Source organism: Panthera pardus, unplaced genomic scaffold (genome assembly GCF_024362965.1).
Source record: "Panthera pardus isolate Hobbes unplaced genomic scaffold, ASM2436296v1 HiC_scaffold_6, whole genome shotgun sequence".
NCBI lineage: Eukaryota > Metazoa > Chordata > Mammalia > Carnivora > Felidae > Panthera > Panthera pardus.
Genome location: NW_026526991.1, coordinates 82,745,339 through 82,767,366, shown reverse-complemented (window position 1 = coordinate 82,767,366; position 22,028 = coordinate 82,745,339). Strand labels below are relative to the sequence as shown.

The 22,028-nt window shown below is 35.4% G+C and overlaps 1 protein-coding gene across 13 annotated transcripts in view; it reads right to left on the bottom strand.

Moving 5' to 3' along the window:
• The window catches only part of LMNTD1 (lamin tail domain containing 1), a 443,253-nt gene that overhangs the window by 37,623 nt on the left and 383,602 nt on the right, over positions 1-22,028 (bottom strand). For 9 of the 13 annotated variants that reach the window (XM_053894898.1, XM_053894899.1, XM_053894897.1 and 6 more), the window contains 3 exons: positions 6,419-6,537; positions 3,193-3,422; positions 341-539 (listed from right to left, as the gene is read on the bottom strand). In XM_053894898.1, the coding sequence (XP_053750873.1) occupies positions 341-539; positions 3,193-3,422; positions 6,419-6,537 (548 nt within the window). Of the gene's footprint in view, positions 1-340; positions 540-3,192; positions 3,423-6,418; positions 6,538-6,630; positions 6,810-22,028 lie in introns of those variants that run through there. The other 4 variants (XM_053894905.1, XM_053894907.1, XM_053894906.1 and 1 more) reach the window with 3 other exon arrangements.

Below are 22,028 nucleotides of genomic sequence, written 5' to 3'. Positions count from 1 at the left end.
AGGGTTTTAGATGAAATCATGGATGTAACAACAGATTAGGAACAAAACTTTCTGGGGCGCCTGGGTGGCTCAGTCAGTTAAGCGTCTGACTTCGGCTCAGGTCATGATCTCATGGTTCAGGAGTTCAAGCCCTGAACTGGGCTTTGTGCTGACAGCTAAGAGCCTGAAGCCTGCTTTGGAGTCTGTGTTTCCCTCTCTCTCTCTGCCCCTCCCCTGCTTGTACTCTTTCTGTCTCTCAAAAATAAATAAACATTAAGGAAAAAGAAATAAAATTCTCTACTGATATAAAGTATCTTCTATCCCAAGAGAAGATATTAAATAGTTCAAATAGAATATGTACCTGGATCTAGATTGGCCCGCTTCTTCAAGAATCATGGAAAAGTGCTTCCGGGTGTTCTCTGCCTGGAATGAGCATGCAGCAAATTTCTTTGAATCACCAAACAAAGATAGGAAATAATCTTCTCCTTCCCCAGTTACAGCTGTCTCAGGAGCAAGGACTGACAGAGGCTGTTTCTTTGTCATTATGAATCTGTTGACTCCTTTTAAAGAAATCAGTCAAAGAGGAAAGCAACAGAGAGAGAAATAAATAAAAAGACATTAAAGGAACCCAAAGTTGCTATCTTTATTCTTTGCTTCTACAAAATTATATTCTTTATACATTTTACGGTCACTGTCAAACTCAATGAGGGTAATTAAAAGCTTTAAGCCAAAGTCTATAAAATAACTAGTGATTATTTTTAGTAACACATAATTTCTAGAGATTATTTCAATAATCTTAAATTATCAATAATATCACTGGCATAATGACTTTTACTCAACTGATTATTAAATACTAGAAGCATTATAAGCTTTCATATGTACTAGAAGCATCATAAGCTTTCCAGGAGGTAAAACATTTGAGTTTCTCAAATTTGGATATGTTATATATAAACACAACTTTATTTTATTTCATATTAGCCATCCTCCCCAAATTATTACCCATAAATTAAAACCTCAAATGAATCCTTCCTACCAACAATTAGTAATTGTGCCAGGTAAAGACTTAAATTTCCTCTAATGAACTAAAATTCTTTATTAGAAAGATAAAGTAATGCTTAATCAGACTCTAGTATGCTCTTGGAAATTTGTTTTTTTTTAAATTATGATTTTGCATGGAAAGAACCATGCTGAGTAAACCTAATCATGTGTCTGCAGAGAGAGTAACACTTCAGAGAGGGACCATGATGGAGTGGATAGAACAAAATATCTTGGATTTACACAGACCTGCAATTGTATCCTGGCTCTGCCACTTAGTAAGCCAATGGATTTAAACTTTTTAATTCTCCATTTTCCTGAACACAAATTATACTACCTTGTGTAAGGCAATGTGAGGATTGAAGAAAATGTAGATAACTGTCTAGCACAGTGTCTAGTATTTAGCAAGTATTCAGTAAGTGATAGCAATTATTGTAGTTCAGGGACTTTGGTTAATGTGACACTGGGTCCAAAATCATCAAAGGATTAAGGCAATCTAGAGTTTGCTTTATATTCTTGTATCTTTAACAAAGCCAAAACAAGATGAAAGATGGATAGGAGTAAACACGTAGTTCCTAAAAAGAATTCCTCAGAGTATTTTGTCTAGAAGCAATGTACGGAATTCAATTAGTTCATTTCCAGTCAAGTGAGTATTTACTTAATCATTAAATTTCTTTGGGGAAGGAGATTATACATTATCTTTGTATTCTAAAAAGAAAGAAGATGGATTAATTTTAGTGCCAGTTGTTATTTAATCTAGAAAGGAACCCAGGTATCTATCTATAGAAGTTGAATCTACGGTAACTGAAGGAGAAAACTACATCTCAGCTCAAGTCTCATCTTGCAAGGGGAAACCACTATGTTTGTTTTTCCCCCTAATACTAAGAGATTGCACTTTTAATCCAAATATAGGACATATACCATGATGATACAGTGACAAAGAAGGAAAAATATTCCCTCCCTAGATGTAAAGTTGGTATTTTCACTTTTGAGTGTATGGATTTTGGTCACTGCTAAAGGTCAGTGTGATCTTAGGAGGTCTTTGTAAAAAATATATTTTAGGCATAAAAACAATGAAGCATAGGTAATAATGGCATTAGGTGAAATCCCCAAATGAAATAGGAAAATATCAGAAACAAAATGAAACACAGATAAACAGCAGCCAGGCTTAACTGTCCACAGAGTAATAGAGGAAAACAGAGGCATCAAGAGTCATGGGTGTGTTTGTGCTACCAGTTTGGAAACTTGTTGATTGGTAATTGAAATACAGACCCCAAATTTAACCTATTTAATGAGAAGGTGCTTGTAGATATATTCAGATTCACAACTAACTTTTATTTAGTACTTACTGTATGCTAGGTAATTTTCATAAATATTTTACTTAATTCTTAGGCCAGCCCTGTGAAGTTGACATTTTCATCCCTATTTTGCACTTGTGGGTAATGGAACTCAGGGATGTTAAATACCCTTACCTAAAATCTCCCAGTGCAAGAAGTAGAAATATAGTTTAGAGCTAGGTCCTCTGTTTCCAAGACCATGGTCTTTTCAGTAAACCTTGATAATTAATATACCCTCAAAGTTCCCTACACTTGGTTAAAAACAAACATCCTGTGGGTATTGCTAAAGTGCATTGTTTACAGTGTTGGCAACTCTCAAAACCTGACTTTTTCCTATTATAGAACTGTTTCTGTTTTCTTCTCCTCCAAATTCATTATTGTTCTTTTTCTCTCCACTGTTTTGTTACCATTTATTTTGCTTCTTTCTGTTATCTGTCTTTTCCTTACATAAGCCATAAGTCTTCTAATGGCACAAATACACAAGACATCGCTTAGTCTTTCTGATAGTGTTCAGAGGAAGGGGAGTTAATGCTACACATTAGAATTTTCATCTAGCAATTCTAGAGCACCTCAGCCATCAGCCCATGAACATTATGACAATTCAAGATATTTTAATCATGGGGGTGATACATCTGGCCACATACATTTATGTGACCTGAGTATGACTCCAGTGCTAAGATCAATGGTAAGGATAATCAATTACTCTGCATATGGCATTAAGAGATTTGTGTTATTGGAGACAAATCATAACACATCATTCTGACTTCTAGGCACATAAAAAACCTATTGAACTACATGCTTTAAAAAATAGTCTAAAATTTTTGATACATGTTTTACTTACCCAAGCTGTTTGCTGATTGGGAATGGCCCTCTATAGTAGTTTTAGGAGTGTTCTGCCCAGTTGTTGATACAGTTATTCCACTAAACTGAGGGCCAGACGTATAGTAATTGAGAGGTGTGTCATAGGTTAATGACTGTGACAAAGGCAGTGTGGCATCTGAATCTGTTTGAGGAAAAAAATGTACTGAAGATCGCTGTGTCACTGGGCGACCATCATGTGTGTCTTCTCTTCTGTGAACATAAAATAGTATAATAAACAAAGTAAGAAAGTCAAAACGAATAGATACAAACATAAGAATCATGAACTATGATTATTACTCAGAGTTCTGCTTTTTAAAAGAATTATACATCTTGTACGCATAAGGACATCTTACAGTTGTAGTTTTAACGATCTAAGTAAGATGCTTTAAGCCTCAAGACATGCTTTTATTTACTTTTTTACCTAAAAAGTAAATTGCGACTGTAGATGATTTTGAAAACCTACAAAAGTAGAAAGAAGAAAACAAAAGTCACCAAAATGCCACCAACCAAAAATTTTACAATTTAATTCCAGACCTTTTAGTGTATTCTTTTTCACTCAAAATTGAGACTCTAGAAACCATTTATATCCCACTTTTATCACTTGTTACATAATATTTCCCTTTCAGTTAGCTTAAAAAGCATGATTATAATTCCTGTTTAATATATCATTGTTTACTAAACCATTTTCTTTCAATTCCTGTTGCTTAACTAATTTTCTATTTCTATTTCTAATTATAAAAATTCTAGAGTTGATGTCTACTTTCAAATATAGTCTGAAAATTAATTTCTATAAATGCAGAGCACATGTGTACGTGTGTGTGTGTGTGTGTGTGTGTGTGTGTGTGTGTGTATGTTGAGGGGAATATAGAAAAGAGAGAGAAGAAAGACTTAATTTGCCAGTATTATTTTTATAAGTAAATCTTACTATGAACAAAGATTTTCCTTTCTTTCTTTTTTAAATGCGTAAAGCATTTATTAACTAGTGTGCATTTAAACAAAGCCTCTAAACTACAACACAATTATTTTACAAGTAAAACAATATTCCCATGGCACGACTCATGAAAAGGTTTGTGACAAACTTTGTATGAGTCACATTGAGATTTAGTTACCTCAAAGCAATCTGTGTGTGTGTGTGTGTGTGTGTGTGTGTGTGTATGCATGTGTGTGTGTGTTTAATACTTGAATTATCAACAAAGTCCTGGGGTCCAAAATCCTTTAGATTTCTGAAAAACTTGGTAAATGGTCAGCTTATGCACCCCTTTACTGGGGGCCACTTATCTACCTCTGTTAGTCAAGAGCTAAGTATTTGCCTTCATGGATTGTCACTATTTTGATCTCTTTATTTTCCAGAGTTCCTATGAAGATATTTTAGCAAGTCTTCTGTTTTTTTGTTTTTTGTTTTTTTTTTTTTTTGTTTTTTTCCAAATGTTTTCATAAGGGAACAAGGGCCTGAAGTTTCCTAATCCACCAAAGTGATATCAGTCTTAATCTCTTTGTTTACCAAGAGGTATTCATAATTTTGTTCTGCAATTTGTAAGTTCCTTCATCAGAAATATTGTATCTGGAGAGTTCTGTACTCAAAGCCAGACTTCTCTAAATGTACCTCTCAGAAGGCACAGACATCCCAGTTAGTTTTTTTTAAATAATTAAATGGCATTGGCTTTGAAAATTGTACTACTAGCCCAATACATGTTAAGCTTGAGCATTTGCCATTTTGCTGACATCCTAAGCACTCATCTTTGTCATAAAAGCTCTAACCTATGAAAATATACTCTTGTGTATGATGTGGTGGGTAGTGGGAAGGAGACTATAGAGGTAAATTGTCAAATTACAAATATTTAGTCTCTGTCCAACCTGAGACAGGATCATATGATATGATTTTTGCCTGATACTAGCTAGAATAAGCAGGAAAAGTACTTTTCTCTTTCAAAGTTCCTTACATCTATCTGGGTTTCATTACAAACTGCCTATATATTTTCAGCATGTTCATTTTATAAGCTTCAAAGTTTTTTTCTTCCTCCAGTAAAACAATAGCATTTTGGAATAATTTAATTCCACAGAAGATTCCTAATAAGCTTTTGCAAATGTTGTGATTAAAGAAATCTGGCCTAGGGCCACAAAGTATTCTTATTTTTGTAGTTGAATAAGAAATTTCTAATAGGTGCACATACTTTTGTAAGAGCTCCAACATTTCAGGAAGAGACACATGTCTAGACACATTATTTAAACCCTGTACTCACTGACTTGTTAGACTCTTTTTGGAAGATAAGGGATTTGTCCTAGTGCTTAGTTAGCTTTGCCTCTATTGTATGGAATTTTCTAAGCTCTTTGTTGGTACTTTGTTACCTCTGGGATTGATTAGCACTAAACCAGAGGTAGTTATAAAAGTTCAATTCCCACATTTCAATGTTATTTTAAGGGGTACTACATTGGTAATACTGACACCAATCATTTCTCAGATGACCTCAGATGACCATTTAAAAAATGGACTTGAACTGAACAGTAAACACAGGACACCTAGGTGCGAAATAACATTAGCTTTAAATTGGGTATATTCAGGGAGTTCCTGTCTGGCTCAGTTTGTAGAGCACATGACTCTCAGTCTCAGGATCGTGAGTTAAAGCCCCATATTGGACATGGAGCCTATTTAAAAAAAATTTAGGTATTTAAGTTGGGTATATTCAATACTAGAGGCCATTAAAAAAAACCTGGAAAACCTATGCTAATCCTGTAATTGATAGAATGATTTAATTAGTAAAAACAGGGAGTTGTAGTTTTTTGCTTTTGTTTTTCTTTCTTTTTTTTTTTTGGTGGTGGTGGGGTGAGTTGCAGTTTTTATTTCACATCCTCACAGGCATTTTCCAAACCAAAATTCTCTATCAATTCTTTGTCCCCAAGGTCAGTAAAGTAGTTCTAAAGAAATTATCTGCCAATTTCCTTAACACGCTAGATATAAGTTTTGGAGTCTCAACCATGACTCATATGATAGAGATCTGTACAGGTGAACTTTTGTATTACTCAAGGACTGTACTTTATAACACAGTGGTTGGGGAAATAGTTGTATGTTATAGTTAATTTTAGAAAATGTGTGGAATCAATTCTAGTTACAACTACTTCATAAGATATTTTGAAACAAGAGGTCAAGTACGCCCTCATTATCCTCTAAAACTCAGATCCTTCTCTCCTCTCACTTATGCCATTCTTACTGTGCTTGATTCTCCATTTTATCTTCCTGCTCATGGACTTCACTCTGCAGGGCCACTGAAGTTTTCTGACTGGCTTGCATGTCTTTCATCTTGGCTAGAAGAAAAGTCTCTTTTCTTTCCTGGGGAAAAAAAATCATGATATTGGGAATAAATATAGCTGAATTTGAAGGTAGACTTTATTTTCAAGTGACCTCATCAGTTAATCTAACTACCTCAAAGCATATGCCAGATTAAATAATTTCTTTCCCAAACTGGTGCCAGAGCCAGGCTTCTAATGTAAATATGTAAATATTGACATAGCCAATACTGGTATTAGCTAATGATATTATGCAAATCAAGGTGAAGGTGCGTAACATTCACTTGAAGCAGCTCAAGAGGCAGGGCGGCAACCCAGCAAGGCTACCTTTATGACTATAACTTTCATATCTGGCCAACACTGCCTGTTAGAACACTGTGAGGTAATGTCTCCATAGTTACAAAGTTCCAGTCTCTGAGCAATTACTATATTGATGCTGCACCTGCTTTTCAATTTGCAGACAGTAAATAAGGTAACTTGCTTTTAGGAGAGCCATATCTCTCACCAGATAAATTTTGATACCAAAATATTCAATATCCTATTTTGGATATCTGAGGGTCAAGGCCTATATATAAATACTGGGAGCATTAGTTACTGTTTTTAATTGTTTTTTTTTTTAATTTATTTTGTTTTGGCAAATGTCTTTGAACACACACAAATGGCCAAGCAGCAGGAACAGAAAACTTGTATACTTTTCAGGCAGAAAGAAACCTATTGGTAGAAATAGTGAAATCAAAGCAAGGAGGACCTAAATTCTTCTCCTAGTTATGCCAGCAGTATGGTTTAGAAAAAATCACTTAGTTCAGATTCCAACCTTGAATAAAAGATTCACACTTAATGCTTTATGATAATTATGACATAAGAATAAAATTAACACATAGGAAGGTACATGACTGTACACAGTAATAAGGCAGATTAACAATGATGATTACTGGGTGAGTAAATTCATTTAATAAATATTTAAATAAGCATCCACTCTGTACCAGGAACCAGATAGGCACTAACAATTCCTTCTTCAAGGAATGAAGATAAACATCTTCCAATTTAGATTAGAAAATAGCTTCCATCAGGGAATGATGAATAATAGTTAAATACAAAGGCCAACGAACAAAGTAACTGCTTTAATAAGTCAAAAGAAAAAGATTTCTTGGGGAACCTATGAAATACTGGCATGGAGGATCCTAAACTTACCTCTTCACACAGATACCCCTAGATAACAGCCACATCAGTGTAACTAACTCAGAAAATGACATGAAGACTGGCAGAATAGACTCTCCACAGTTAATTTTGGAAAGGAGGCCACATAAAAAAATGGTAGAAAGGGTGGAACCCCAGTTGCGAGCCAAACTAACCTGTGAGACTAACCACAAATACCAGAGGGACACCACAAGCACAGAAAAGGAGGAGAACAGATTCCACACCAGGCACCCCAGACATATGGGGCCTGAACTGGGAAGATGAGTCCCCATAACATTTGGCTTTGAAAATCAGAAATTCTTAACTTTGAGTTTTCACAATCACTGGGTTTTAACACTGGGAACTTTAAAAATCAGTGGGCTCAGCTCCAGGAGAGCCAGAAGGTGACAGGAAACAGTTCCCACCCTTAACAAAACAGCACACAACTTTGACAAGATACAGCATAGAAGCAGCAGTTTGAAAAGCACCTGGGGTACACCAGGAAGATTTATTTACTAATGTCAGAATGTGTGCTAGAGGAACAGGAATCTTTAAGAAATTTCTCCAAGAACAAAAGAGCTGGTGGGCACCATTATCTCCATCTATCCCCAGCATGGATAGCCAGACATCTGTGGGAGCCAGCATGAACACTTGGTACCTAGCTTAGGTTTCATCCTCCAAGAAGATGAGCACTTACCTTGATAACACTTGTGTGCCCTGCCCCCACATTCTCCTGTAGACTGCCCCATCCATCCTGCCTTAATCCTTCCAAAGTCATGTCTGATGCAGTGCCTTCTACAAGCAGCCCTGACAGTGGCCAGCACGACTCCAAAATGACTCTTGCTCTGGTGAGAGGGAAAGATAATCACACAGGTCAGTTCCACTGCAGCCTTAGCGGTGGGCTGGGGGAAAACATCTGATCTAACTGCTGGCCCTGCCCACTGACAAAAACTTCACAGGGGACAGCACAAAGAGAAAGCCCTGTAGTTGGGGGGGCCACTGCAAACAGACAGACTGAGGGCAGACATCTGGTCTGATAGGTTTCACTCACCAAAAAAAGCCACTCAGGAGACAATGCAGGGATAGCAGCCTGCAGGTAAGTGCAACTACAGTTCTGGATAACAGGCTGAGGGCAAGCAACTGGTCTGACCCAACTACACGCACAAAGTGGTCCCAGACTATCCTCATAATAGCACAGAGACCAAATCCTGCCCACAACAAAGATGACCACCCAGCCGACTGGAGTGAAGGAAAATGTGGCTCAGCCACAACAGTAGTGTGCATGTAACACACATAGGAGACATCTCTGAAGTGCCAGGTTCTGATGAACAAGGGACATTGCACTACAGGGCACTATAGGACCTCTTCTTCATAAGTCCATTACTTTCAAGAGATATAATTGACTTTCCTAATACATAGAAACAAACATATTTAGACAAAATGACACAGAGGGATATATCCCAAATGATCAGGACAAAATCATAACAAAATGATTTGGAGATGAGAAATATGCCTCATAGAAATTCAAAGGAATGGTCATAAAGATACTAATTGGATGTGAAAAAAGAGTGGAGTGGAGGATCTCAGTGAAACCTTCAACAAAAAGGCAGAAAATATAAAAAAGAACCAATCAGAGATAGAGAACTAAATTACTGAAATTAAAAAATACACTGGAAGGAATCAACAGTAGATAAGAGAAAGCAGAAAAATGGATCAGTGAGCTGGAAGACAGAATAATGAAAAGCAAAGAAACTGAACAACAAAAAGAAAAAAAAGTATAGTAAAAAATGAGAATATTTCAAGGCAACTCAGTGACATTATCAAGCACAATAACACTGATATTATAGGTATCCCAGAAAAAGAAGACAGAGAAAGGGGAGGGGCAGATAATTTATTTGAAGAAATAATAGGTTAAAACCTCCCTAATCTGAGGAAGGAAATAGACATCCAGATCTAGGAGGAACAGAGAGCCCCGAACAAAATCAATGCAAGGAGGTCCACACCAAGACACATAATAATTATAATGGCAAAAAGTAATGGCAAAGAAATAATCCTAAAAGCACCACGAGAGAAGAAAACAGTTACATACAAGGGAAACCCCATAAAGCTATCTGCTGATTTTTCAGCAGACACTGTACGCCAAAAGAGAGTGGCATGATATATTCAAAATGCTGAAAGAAAAAAAACCTGTAACCAAGAATACTCTATCCAACAATGCTATCCTTCAGAACAGGAGAAATAAAATAGTTTCCTAGACAAAATTTAAAGGGGTTCATCACTGTATCAGCCTTACAAAAAATGTTAAAAGGAATTTTTGACTGGAAAGAAAATGGCCATAATCAAGAATAAAAAAGTTATGAAATGAAAAGGTTTCACAGGTACACACAAACATAATAAGTAGTAGATTAATTACTTATAAAGCCAATGTAGCTAAATCACAAAAGCAGTAAAGTCATATCTATAAAAAATCAGTTAAGGGATAAGCAAAATAAAAGGATGTAAAGTATGACATCATATACATAAAACGTGGGAGGGGACAGTAAAAATTCAGTGCTTTTAGAATGGGTTCAAACTTAAATGACCATCATCCTAAAATAGACTGCCATATGCATAGGATCTTATATATCAACCTAATGATAATCACAAATAGAAAACTGTAAGAGATATGCAAAGAATAAAGGGGAAGGATTCCAAGTATATCACTAAAGAAAACAAACCAAAAGGGAAGAGAGCAAGAGAGGAAAGGGAGAAGAACTACAAAACAAACAAACAAACAAAAAACCATAAAACAAGTAACAAAATGGCAATAACTACATACCTATCAATAATTACTTTGAATGCAAATGGATTAAATGCTCAAATCAAAACATGGGATGACTAAATGGATAAAAAAGCAAGACCCATCTATATGCTGCTTTTAAGAGACTCACTTCTTTGTCTTAATTTATTTATTTAAATTCAAGTTAATTAACATACAGTGAAGTATTTGTGTCAGGAGTACAGCACAGTGATTCATCTCTTACATATAATACCCAAGTGCTCATCCCAATTAATGCCTTCCTTAATGCCTGTCACCCACTTAGCCCATCCCCCCAACCACCTCCCCTCCAGAAACCTTCAGTTTGTTCTCTGTATTTAAGAGTCTCTTATGGTTTGCCTCCCTCTCTGTTTTTATCTTACATTTTTTTCCCTTTCCCTATGTTCATCTAGTTTGTTTCTTAAATTCCACATATGAATGAAATCATATGATATTTGTCTTTCTCTGACTTATTTGCTTGGCATAATACACTCTAGTTCCATCCACATTGTTGCAAATGGCAAGATTTCATTCATTCTGATTGCTGAGTAATATTACATTGTGTGTGTATGTATATAGGTATATATATCTCATATCTTTTTTATCCATTTATCAGTCAATACACATACAAAAATGCTGTCTCAAAGGGGCACAGGCATCCCACTGTTTATAGCAGCACTATCAACAATAGCCAAATTATGGAAAGAGACTCACTTCTAGCCTAAAGATGCAAGCAGGCTGAAAGTGAAGGGATGGAAAAAGCATTATCATTCAAATAGAAGTGAAAAGAAAGCCTGGGTAAAAATAGTTATATTGGACAAAACAGACTTTAAAATAAAGATTGTAACAACAGACAAAGAAGGATACTATTTTATGATAAAGGGAACAATCCAACACGAAGATATAACAACTGTAAATATTTATGCACCAAACATGGAGCCCCCAATTACATAAAGCGCCTATTAACAGACATAAAGGAAGTGATCTATAGTAATACAATAATAGTAAAGGACTTTAACATCCACTTAAATTGATGGATATATCATCTAGACAGAAAAATCAACAAAGAAACTGTGGCTTTGAATGACACACTGGACCAGATGGCTCTAACAGATACATTCAGAACATTCCATCCAAAAATAGCATAATAAACATTTCTTTTTTCAAATGAACATGGAATATTCTTCAGAACACATGTTGGGTCACAAAACAAGTCTCAAAAAATTAAAAAAGATTGATATATCATGAATCTTTTCTGATCATAATGGTATGAAATTAGAAATCTATCACACACACACAAATCTGGAAGAACACAAATACATGGAAGCTAAACAACATGGTAGTAAACAATGAATGAAGATATATGCACCCTCTTGTTTACTACAGCATTATTTACAGTAGCCACGTTATGGGAACAACCCAAGTTCCATCAATAGATGAATGGGTAAAGAGGAGGTGGTATATACACAATGGAATATTACTCCAGCCATAAAAATAGTGAACTCTTACAATATACAACAACATGGATGGAGCTCGAGGATACAATGCTAAGTAAAATAAGTCAGAGAAAGACAAGTACCATATGATTTTACTCATATGTGTAATTTAAGAAAAAAAACAAGAAAAAAAGGGAAAAACAAAAAAAAAGATTCTTAAATATAGAGAACAAACTGGTGGTTGTCAGAGGACAGGTGGGTGGGGGGATGGGTGAAATAGGTGAAGGGGATTAAGAGTGCCCTTATCATGATGAGCACTGAGTACTGTATAGAATTGTTGAATCACTATATTGTACACTTAAAATTAATATAACACTGTATATTAATTATAATTGAATTTAAAAAATGAGTAAAAAAAGAAATGACAAGAAATATACTACTTGAAGTTATAGTGAAGCAAGTAAGCTAGAGGAGGGTAAACATTTGACTGTATTTTCTCTGTCTTGGAGATGAAGCATAATTCCTTATTAGGGTTGTGGGCCAATTATGTAAACATAGCATAAAGAGATTTATAAATTTATACTTATTCTTAGGAAATAAGTAAAAATGAATTTATTATTTCTTACCACTATCCCAGTTTCCCTAATTCTACCTGACTGGTTTCTTAGTTGTTAAAATTTTCTGTACTTGAACTACATATATTACCATGAAGTCATTATGATCTCACTTGTTTTATCAGAGAACCTATTCACATTCTGCAACATAGTTTGGAGAAACAAAATTTCATCAACTGAGAAAAATTTTGAAAAGCTTTAAGTTTGCGAATGTTCCACTAGTCATTCCCCATACAGGATCTTCCTTATTTATTTTCCCAAAGTTATAGCATATATGCAGCTAAAACTAAGCTCAAACTAAGTAAGTGGTTTTCAACAGGGTATGAAGTGAACCATGGAGGGCATTTTGCAAATGTGAAAGAACAGTGACAGTAGTCATAAAGATTGGTGGGGATACGAGCCAGAGACTTTCTTAAATATTGCAAATAATTTTCCCACATACTACATAATTTTCCAGACAAAGATGAAAACTAGTTTATAATTATCTGAGTGCAAAGCCCAATTCCATATTACCTATAAATACAAAATATTTTTGCAAACTTTAAATATATACTAAAATCTCCACGAAGTAACTATTTGTTTACATTGAGGAAGAGTGTATTGGTTTGTTCAGAACTTTTCAAAGAGTTGTTTGTCAGTTTGGAAAAATTACACCATCAATGGTAATACCACATGGTGTATTCATGTGGTTTATATAATGTACCTGAAAATACATAATAATGGTAGAAAAAACAATAATAGCAATAACAACAACAAAATCAACCTGATATTTAATAATATTAAGGAATAAAAGTTAAATATTTTAGGTGTGTTTGGCATTATGATTGTATTCGTTAAGAATAATCCTTACTGTTTAGAAATACATACTGAAGCTTTTTACATAAAGTTATATGATGTCTAGATTTGCTTCAAAATAATACAGATCATAAGAAGTGAATGGAGATAGAGATGAAAAAGATGGGCCATGATTTGTAACTGTTGAAGCTCAGTAATGAATACAAGGAGGTTTGTTATACATTATGTCTATTTCTTCTTTAAATGTTTGGATTTTTCTAGAGTAAAAAGGCTAGAACACACGTTTCATTTTGGGATCTGTAGACTTTAAACATTGATGGTATCATCATCATGGCTGTCTCTAGCTCAGGAAGGACAGGGTCAAGCAAGAGCTGAAGGGGAAAAGCAGAAGCACCTACTGTTTATGAGGTACAATAGTCTTTACACAGATCCTTTCATCACAGCTCTGGAAGATAGGAATTGCTCCATTTTCTCAAACGAGGGGGTAGAAGTTCAGAGAGATGAATACCTCTTCCAAGGTTATACCACCAATAGATGGCAGAGCCAGAATATGGTCTCACATTTATTTGTTGCAAAGACTCCTTCACTGTACCCCCTGTTTCTCTGTTGTAATTCTTATCCAAAATCTTCCTAACTCCTTCCATGGTAACTGCCTGACCACTTACTCCTGAACCAGCTTTGCCCTGGTTTCTCTCTGCTTTGATCTCCAATGACTCTCTCCCCTGGCTTCCAGAACCTGTGTCAATTCTCTCTTTGGTCTTATCCTTTGTTGGAAAACTGCTAGAATTTTGCATGAGAAACTGAAGTACTCCCCATGAGACAGATATAGGGTAAAACAGAATAATGAAAACTTTTTTTTTTATTTTGTGAGCTTTTACCTTAATTAAGAAAAATTAAAAGAGTTAAAATACTATATTCAGCAATTTTAAAAAACCAGGGAAACATTACATGCACATAATTTTTTAAAAGCTGAAAAACACAAAGAACTGGCTTTATGCATTCTAGTCCTCTGTTTCCACATATGGAGAACATTTACACAGTAGGGGATTTTATTAAATTGGTAATATAAATAAAATGTCTTGTGTGAATGCAGACTGTATATATAAAGAGAATTTCCATCCCCTCTCAGGCCATGGGTGGGAATATTCATATGCAGTAATATGCAGTTGAGGATTACAATTTAAAACATGACATATTTCACTAGCTAAGATTCAAGAGTTCGTATATATAGGAATACAGTTTCACATTTGCACCTACATAAATATAGTATAAATTCCTATTGCAAAGCATCTTCCTAGTGTAAAAATGAGCTAGGTTGATTCATCTCCTTCCCAAGATCCACATATAAGTAACAGAGCTGCAAACATAGATACTATTATTTTACCTTGCAGTCAGGGTCATGTTAAGATCCTACTGGAGATGTTCACAGAAAGGATAAAGAACCATTTGGGGGAGGTTCCAGTTTCAGATAGTTTGTCCAAATACCTTCACAGGTCTTTCCTGTCACAAAATTCTATTCGGAAACAACACTAAGACTTTAGATCTGCCTATGTGGTATTAAGTATCAAGCAATGGTTTCAACCCTCAGACATTCCTATCAGTTTTAGCACTGTCTCATAAATAACTGCATAGTTATTTCACACATAGGGTACATGTATTTTAGGTTTAGTCTTTATCCATCAATAGTTTCTATCCATTTTCTTTAAAGGAATATAATGCTTATTATTCTAAGACAGGTTATCTCAGACTTGTTTAGGGGGCAGAGACCCAGATCACATTCTTATTTGCAGAGCACCATGTTCTTTGCAAAATATTAAAAAAATATAAATCAATATTTTTATTTCATCTACACATTATTTTAATATATCTTTACTAGCAAAAAGAAATCCATCATATATTATTTGTATAACATATAACCTCACAACCACCAGCTTACACATCTTAAAACACCCAACAAACTGTTGAACCAAGAACAAATGGTTGGTTTTGAGTTTTTCTATCAATATGAATTTGCAATTTCATTTTCTTCTGTCATCTATTGGCAAACTTTAGCAGAAAAATGGTATCTGGAACCAAAGACTTGTAAAAAATCATTGGAAAACAATTTGAATTGAGTAAATGTTATCCATTAGCTTTTTTTCCCCCTCTGCAAGCAGGGTAAAGGCAATCATTATTCAATATTACAGTCAAATGCTCTCTCTCTACAGCTTATGGAACACTCGTACCCCATAGGAACACTGTGTGATAAACACTGGATTAAAAGAGTACGAAAGAGAGTTATTAGAAGCCTGAATATAAAGCCTTCCAGGGGCCTCAGGCAAAAATATGTCTAAATGGAGCCCAGCCAAGCTCAAAGTGGAAGCTCACCCAGGCAAAGGGCACCTCCTTCTCTTCCTCTGCACATATAACAAATTTGATCTGTGGTACCTACTGTTAGCATTACTCATTATTGATGATGGTGATAGGTGGCAATTGAGAGGTACAGTTCACCAAGGGTGAATTAGTTATTCTTGAAAAATCCCATGATACTATTTATATAAATGAAGCTGCTTTTATTAGTTTACTGACAGTTTGAGTTATAAGTAAACTTAAATTGGGAAATTTAATTTAAGTTAGCAGCTTTCTTCTCCATGTGCAAATGAGAAAACAGAAGAAATCAGGAAGTTGCTAATACTATTGATGACCCTGAGATTTGAGTTATATCTTTTATAAGAGGATACTTGTGACTTTGACTAGCAACAGAAAAGTCACTGGGGTGGATAATAATACTGTGTCTGAAATTTTACTGTGTCATTTCTTTGAGACCCTGTATGTTAGAAAGAGGTGAGAATCCAGACACCTGAGATGGAATGAGAAAATCCATGCACTGTTTGGAAATGGAGTTCTCAAAAGTTGGACAGTCAATGAACTGAGGCACCCAGGTGCCCCTCCATTTACTAGTTTTACTACAATTTGGGCAAAAATTCTAATTTTATAGTGGTAACCTTTTCACTGGTGTTCTATCAGGAGAAAAGTTTAAAAATCACAGTTACATACCATCCTCAAGAGCTCCAAATCAAGTCAAATGATTATAATCAGAATTTGTAGGCTTAGCAAATGTCCATCGACTGATGATGGATAAAGAAGATGTAGTATATGTATACAATGGAATATTACTCAGCAATCAAAAATAACACAATCTTGCCATTTGCAATAACTTGGATTGAACTGGAGTGCATTATGATAAGCATATGATTTCATATGATTTCACTCATGTGGAATTTGAGATACAAAACAGATGAACATAAGGGAAGGGAACATAAGGGATGAACATAAGGGAAAATAATATAAAAACAGAGAGGGAGACAAATCATAAGAGACTCTTAAATACAGAGAACAAACAGGGTTGCTGATGGGGTACTGGGTGGGGGGATGGGCTAAATGGGCAAGAGACATTAAGGAGAACACTTGTTGGGATGAGCACTGGGTGTTATATGTAAGTGATGAATCACTACATTCCATTCCTGAAATCATTATTACACTATATGTTAACCAACTTGGATTTACGTTACAAAAAAAGAATTTATAGGGTTAGCATATATAACTCTTAAAAAGCTGGTCTCACAATGATCCTTTGAGATATGGCTTCCTAGAAAAACAGAATGATGTTGAACATAAATGGAATGGTCCCATTTCAGTGATATAACAGGGGTACCGTGGGACATAGCCCTGAGGAAAAGTGAGCTTTCAGTAGATAATGGCTAATCAGTGCGTATCAGGTGTCAAGGTGAAGTACAAGGACTTCCTGTGGATTCTCTCAATTCATCCTCACAATAAGTAAATGCTACAGGTTCTATTATCAGGCTCATGAGAAAACTGAGGTCCAGAGAGATAAAGCAACCTGCCTGCAGTTACACAATCATTAAGTGGTGGGATCTGGAAATAGACCCATGTCCATCTGACTACACCGCCAAGATTCTGAAGCACCATTCTGTGGTGACATGATACATTTAGTAATCTTTTGAGTCTCAGAGTTACTGTGAAGAGAGTCCCCACACAGCCAGCCACCTCTTTTTTCTTTTTAATTTTTTTTTAACATTTATTCATTTTTGAGAGAGAGAGACAGCATGAGTGGGAGAGGAGCAGAGAGGGAGACACAGAATCTGAAGCAGGCTTCAGGCTCCGAGCTGTCAGCACAGAGCCCAACATGGGGCTCAAATCCACGAACTGTGAGATCATGACCTGAACCGAACTCAGACGTTTAACCCACTGAGCCAATCAGGTGCCCCGACACACAGCCACTTCTTATATGGTAAGTGTTACAACATAGTCTTAGTTTTGTTGTTGTTCTTTGTTCACATTTGTTTCTCCCTTAGTTTTTTGAGTGTATCCTCTTACAATTCAAAGTCAGCCATAATCAATAGTGAATACTACTACTACTATCAGCTATTATTTACCATGTTTTCTATTTGTGTTAAGTACTCTACGCATATGATCTCATGTCACCCTTTTAAGGATGCATTATTATCTGCCTTTCACAGATTAGCATGTTGATGCCTATAGCAGTCAGGTAATTGCCCAGAGTAACACAGCTATAAAGTAGCAGAGCAAGGGCCAGAGTTAAGGTCTGGTATCACTTTAGGGATTACTTTCTTCACCATTACACCACACTATTCTCTGAAAAATATTGAGCACCGCTGTTTACAAGGCAATTGGACTCTGTAGTAATATAAACAGATGTCAAACATGTTCCTTGCTGTTCTGGAGTTTAGTCTTTTGATGGGACAGTAGTATCTGAATATGAAAAAAAACAATGCATAACAGAATATGATATGAATCAAAGGAATAGTTTGTTAAGAGCTACAAGAACTCAGCACAGAATTACTTGTGCTGTTGTTTTGTCACCTCAGAAGAGGTGAGATAAGGTGAACCTCAAAAGATAGGATTTCAAAAGTCAGAGAACAGGAAGGAAGACATTTATTAACTTATTATTTCAGGCATGCATTCATTTAACAAATATGCCGTAATTGTTTGCTGTTGCTAGACAGTGTGGAATGTGCTTCTCTGGCAAGCCTCAAAATGCAGGGGTAGACATGGCGTAGGCATATCAATGGCTGAGACAGAGAGATAGCCTGGATGTACAGTGTGAAGTAGAACCAGAGAGACGGGAGACCAGGCTGTGGAAGGCCTTACACCTAGACCAAGGAGTATGCATAATGCAGGCATTTATTTGTTCCTAATGGTTCAATAATTAGACTAATTATAGGACACTTCAGGAATTTCTTGCTTATATTTGTGTGTATGTGTGTGTGTGTATGTTGGAAAGGGGTTGCTTTTTTTTTTTTAATAGAAATTCTTTATATATTCCAGATCAAAGTTCTTTGCTGGATTTATGTATTATAAATGTATTCTCTTAAACTGTACTTTGTCTTACAACTCTCCAGATGGTACATTTTGAGTAGACTTTGTAATTTTTAAACAAAATTTTTTAACGTTTATTTATTTTTGAGAGATAGAGACAGAGTGCGAGCGGGGGAGGGGCAGAGAGAGGGAGACACAGAATCTGAAGCAGCAGGCTCCAGGCTCTGAGCTGTCAGCACAGAGCCCGATTTGGGGCTTGAACTCAGGAACAACGAGATCATGACCTGAGCCAAAATCGGACGTTTAAGCGACGGAGCCAACCACACGCTCCATTAGAGTTTGTTAATTTTAATGAAGTTTAATTTATAAACTTTTTTAACTTAATGATTTTGTGTCCTGTTTAAGATGTTTATCTATCTCAAAGTCATAAAAATATTGGACTATTTTTTCTCTTACAAGTTATACTTTTTTCTCTTTCACATTTATAATTTACCTTAAATTAATTTTTGCTTATGGTATGCCAAAAGATTCAAGGTTTAGTTCTTTTTTCACATGGCTATCCAATAGATCCTGCTGTATTTACTGAAAAGACAGTATTGAAAGATAATGGTGCCTTAGTTGTAAATCATGTGACCATATCGTTGGGTCTCTGTTCTGTTCTATTAGTCTGTCTATCCTTGTGCTATTACCACGCTGTCTTAATTAATGTAACTGTATAGTATAGTGTAGTATAGTATAGTATAGGTCTTCCAAATTTGTTCTTTTCAATGTTATTATACTATTCTAGGTTCTTTGATTTCCATATGAATTTTTAGAATCACCTTAATTAAAAAAACAGTTTAGACTTTTATTGGGGTTATACTGAATCTGCAGATCAATTTGGAAATACTGGATTACCTGTAATCTTCCTTTCTGGTAATATTTTTGTCAGGTTTTGGTATAAACATTATGCTGGTCTCATTAAGCAGTTGGCAACTGCTTTTGCCAACTATCTTTTTCCATCATTTGGAAGAATTTGTGTAAGATTGGCATTATTACTTCCTTATATCCAAGGTACAATTTACTGATGAAACATTCTGGTTATAGACTTCACTTTCTGAGAAGTTTTAAAATTCAATTTCTTTAGTAGTTATAGGACTGATCATATTTTCTATTTTTTTATGTTGGTTTTTGGTAACCCATACTTTTACCAAATTTTTTTCAAAATATCCTTTTAATATCTTTTTAATGTTGGTGGAATCTGTGGTGTCATCTCCATTTTCATCACTGATAGTCATTTGTCTCTTTTTTTCTAAATTAATTTTATCAATTCTTTTAAAGAACCATCTATTGATTCTTTGATCTTCTTTATTACATGATTAATGACATATTTTCCTTTTCTTATACTTTTTTTTAAACTTTCTTTGTGTTCAGTTTGTTGCTCAGTTATGAGTACTTGAGGCAGATGCTTAGGTAATTGCCTTGCAGGCCATTTTTATTTTCTCATATAGGCAGTTAAAACTATATATTTCCCACTAACCATGGTTTTACCTTTTTTTAAAATTTAGTATGTAATATTTTTATAACTTATTTTATCATATTTTAAAAACTTAATTTTTTAAAAATAATTTTTAAGTGTCTTTATTTATTTTTGAGAGAGAGAGAGAGAGAGAGAGAGAGAGAGAGAGAGAGAACATGAGCAGGGGAGGGGCAGAGAGGGAGAAAGACACAGAATCTGAAGCAGGCTCCAGGCTCTGAGCTGTCAGCAGAGAGCCCGATGCTCGTGAACATCGAGCTCATGAATGGGGAGATCATGACCTGGGCCAAAGTTGGACACTCAACCGACTGAGCCACCCAGATGCCCCTAAAAACTTAATTAAAAAAAAAAAACTATAGCTTAATTTCCAAACATATGAAGATGTTCTAGGTTTTTTTCCCTTTTTAGTGATTTTTAGCTAATTTCTTTGTGGTCAGAGAACATATTCTGAATAATTTAAGTCCCGAATTTATCAAGTTTACCTCATGGCCAGCATATGGTCCATTTCTGTAAAACTTTTATGTATTTTTGAAAAGAATGCATACTCTGATTTTTTTTTCAGTTGCAGTGCTTTATAGGTCTCAGTTAGTTTAATTGTAATAATTGTTATTCAAGTCATTTATATCCATACTGATTTTTTCCTATATATTATAAAAATTACAGAGAGTAATATTAAAATCTATCATTTTGATTGCAGGTTATGCCTGTATTTTACAATCCCACCAACAGTGCACAGGGGTTCCCTTTTCTCTATACCCTCATCAACACTTGTTATCTTGTCTTTTTCATAAAAGCCTTTCTAGCAGGTGTGAAGTGATAGCTCACTGTGGTTTTGATGTGCCTTTCTCTGATGATTAATGATGTGGAGCATCTTTTCAGGTACCTGTTGGCCATTTGTATGTCTTCTTTGCGAAAATGTCTGTTCAGGTTCTTTGACCTGTTTTTAATTGGATGATGATGATGATGATTACTTTGCTACTGTGTTGTATGAATTCCTTATATGTGTTACTTCTGTGTGCGCTCAGGTACCTGTCTTGTTTCCTCATATTTCTGAGTATTCCTGATGGAGCACCAAACACAGTTAATGAAAAAATTATGAGACATCACTTAGGTCTAAAGTGACATTATAGTCCTTCAGAAATTTATATTAAGTGACTAGGGACACTAGGAAGTCCATATTAACTTAATTAGTTCAATCAGGGATTGAGATCACTTGAGGCTGGTTTCAGTTCCTGTGAAGGTCAGTCTGTTTCTGGTTTATCCTTACTCCTAAGGTATGACCTTCAAGGTTCAAACTCAAAGTCTGGAGGAAGATGTTACCAGGACTTCTCTCTTTTTTGGGCCTCTTACTCCAACTTCTGTCCTCTAAATTCTCAAATCTGTAAACTCTCTGTTCATACTGTCAGCAAACTCTTCCTAAAATAACCTGACAACTTTAGGGCAAATTTGACAGTAAAGATGCATTATCCTTCTGGATCCTTTTGTTCTTCTGGATCATGGGAATCAGGATAATTGAACGCCTTGAGAGCTTTCTGGTGTCTTTAGTTCTGATACATTTTCCCAGCTTTCCTGGTTGTTTTTAGTAGGAGAGTTAGTACAAATTACCTGGACAGCCATTAGTAAAAACTTATCCTCATATTGTTTAAACAAAATATTTGTATGCCTTTTGACTTCACTGTTTATTATATTGGTGTCTTTAGTTAGTAAACACACACACACACACACACACACACACACACACACACACACACACACCCACACCCCACCACCACCATTTTTCTTTTAGTATAGGGGTTAGACAAAAGAATTAATCCTATAGCCTGTAAGTTACATGACAAATTTAAGGTGAGATTCAAATTT